The sequence below is a fragment of the Lineus longissimus genome, chromosome 4, assembly GCF_910592395.1.
Source record: "Lineus longissimus chromosome 4, tnLinLong1.2, whole genome shotgun sequence".
In the NCBI taxonomy this organism is placed as follows: Eukaryota; Metazoa; Nemertea; class Pilidiophora; order Heteronemertea; family Lineidae; genus Lineus; species Lineus longissimus.
The window spans coordinates 14,969,776-14,972,082 of record NC_088311.1 but is presented as its reverse complement, the minus strand read 5'-3'; the positions used below and the strand labels follow the sequence as shown (position 1 = coordinate 14,972,082).

Sequence of the window (2,307 nt, the reverse complement as noted above, 5' to 3'; positions counted from 1 at the left end):
GAAATAGAGGTTCTTCAATTAAAGAAGCAAAAGTTAGGTTATGGACAATTCATGCCTACCACCTATGGAAGTAATCAAGTACATGCACCACATTCAGACTACAATTTCACAAATCTTTGAATATTTGTAACTTCGTGCAATTGTTGAAATACAGTCATGATTAACATTATAATTGTTCACATCATTTATTTCACTTACATTTATCTGAAGCGGGTATTGACAATTTGATCTCTTCTTCCAGCCCCATTGATCCTGTCTGGCAAAACAATCACGTTTGCTGGGTCGACTAATGGTTGTGGGCGGTGTTCAATTGGTTCTTCATCAAAATCTGGTAAAGCTCTGTCTTTTGCAAGATTGTGGAGAATGGCGCAGACAGCAATGATTTCGCAACATTTCTGTGGTGTGTGCCTCAACATCCCATGTAAGCAATGGAATTGTCTTTTCCATTGGCCGATTCCTCTTTCAACCAAGCACCTTGTTCTCTTGTGGGCTCTGTTGTACCTCCGTTGCTGTGGCGTATTTGGATTAAGAAATGGCGTCATCAGCCATGGTCGCACGGGATATCCACGATCGCCTAAAAGCAGTTCCTCGCCATTTCGTTCCTCACATATAGTTGCAAGGCCACTTTCTCTTAGAATAACGGAATCATGTGTACTTCCTGGCCATCTTGCAACTACATTGATAAATCTGTATCTTGCATCCATCACTACTTGGGTGTTTATTGACGTATAGTTCTTCCGGTTGACATATCGCCACTCGTGTTGGGTGGGGCCCAAAATCCACACGTGCGTTCCGTCTACTAGGCCAATAACTCCGGGAAAATTGGCAATCTCATGGAACTCATCAACCATATTGGGAATATCTTGATTCCTTGGAAATTGCACGACTCTTGGCAGTAAAGGGAGCAAAGCGGCTGTAACTTGGGTAACTACACGGCTCATAGTTGGCTGTGAGACGTGTACTGTGTCGCCTACAGTCAACTGGAACGATCCGGTAGCATAAAAGCGTAAAGCTGCTAAAACCTTCAATTCCCTTGGCAATGCGTGGTTTCGTAGGGTGATGGGATCGAGTTCATCTCCGACAACATCTATCAATTCCAAAATCGTTTGACGGTCAAATCGGTAACGCTGGTACAACTCAACATCGTCATATTCATCCAGTGGATGCAGACGGTCTCTAAATACCCTTTCGCGACAAATCGCACGCACTCCAACTAACTGTTCTCGTAACAAAAGAAATGCTGCCATTCCTCTTGGCTGTCTTGTCCAAAATGGATGGAAAATATAGTTTATGGCGAACGGACTTCGACTTAAGACACCCTTGGGGGTGTCTTAAAGTTAAGTGCAAAATTGGGTGTAACGAACCACTTGGGTAGCATATTGAATACGACTTGTTCGTAACACCTAACTTATGGGGTACTTAGGTGTTACACCTAGACATAAGTACGTTTATGAATACCGGCCCTGATCCGTAAATAGAGACTTAGAACGTAGCTTATCAACTCTTTTCTTGGCAGCATTTATCCTATTTCTGTCAGTGAAAAGAGAATAACAACGTTTGTGATGACCAAGTTCAGAAAGATAAGGTAAACACATAGAACAAGACATGCAAGATACATCACCAGAAAAAAGAAAGTCATGTTCAGGGCAATTAGTATTCTTTCCTGAGAGAATGCTAGCTATTTCAAGTTCCCTTCTATCCAGACACTTCCAATCTTTCAAACAGTCACAAATCCTATTGTAATTAGCCACAGAGATCTTAGAAATAGGCCCAGATTCATCATCTATAAGATGTGAGACAAGACCACAATTGATTTTTTAAGCCTTTTAGCAGTTAAATTGTCAATGTTTGACCGCGACGCATCAAAGAATGCGTGGTATTGTGAATCTGAAATTAAGATTATGTTATTCCGGACAGTCGGGCAAGTAAATGGTGAAAATAAACTGGTGATTGACTGCGGAAATTTTTTGATAATCGACAAATTAGACAGACTTTGATATTTCCACTCTTTTCAGCCAACTGGCAGAAAAAACTCAAAACACGCCCCCTATTACCCAATTGGCAAAATTCGAAATTAATTTTTTCATCAAATAATTTCTTTATTTTCGTAGACTTGCCACAACAAATATTTTTTCAGTACCTCTCCAAATATGTACTTGAGAGTTAAAAACATGCACTCGTCTAATTGATAGGCCTCGACCCTCCAACCTATGAATATTCATTAGTGGTCTTGTCTCAATGAAGGTACATTTCAGGGGTTAACATTTTGAGAATTTTTTCAAACTAATGTAGATGACATCCCACAAC

General features: G+C 40.5%; 1 protein-coding gene across 1 annotated transcript; it reads right to left on the bottom strand.

Annotated features, from left to right (window-relative positions):
- Positions 1-200: 200 nt before the first annotated feature.
- On the bottom strand, positions 201-1,247 carry LOC135486766 (putative nuclease HARBI1). Its single transcript, XM_064769864.1, has one exon. The coding sequence runs from the start codon at positions 1,245-1,247 to the stop codon at positions 201-203; it is 1,047 nt and encodes a 348-aa protein (XP_064625934.1).
- Between the last annotated feature and the right edge of the window lie 1,060 nt (positions 1,248-2,307).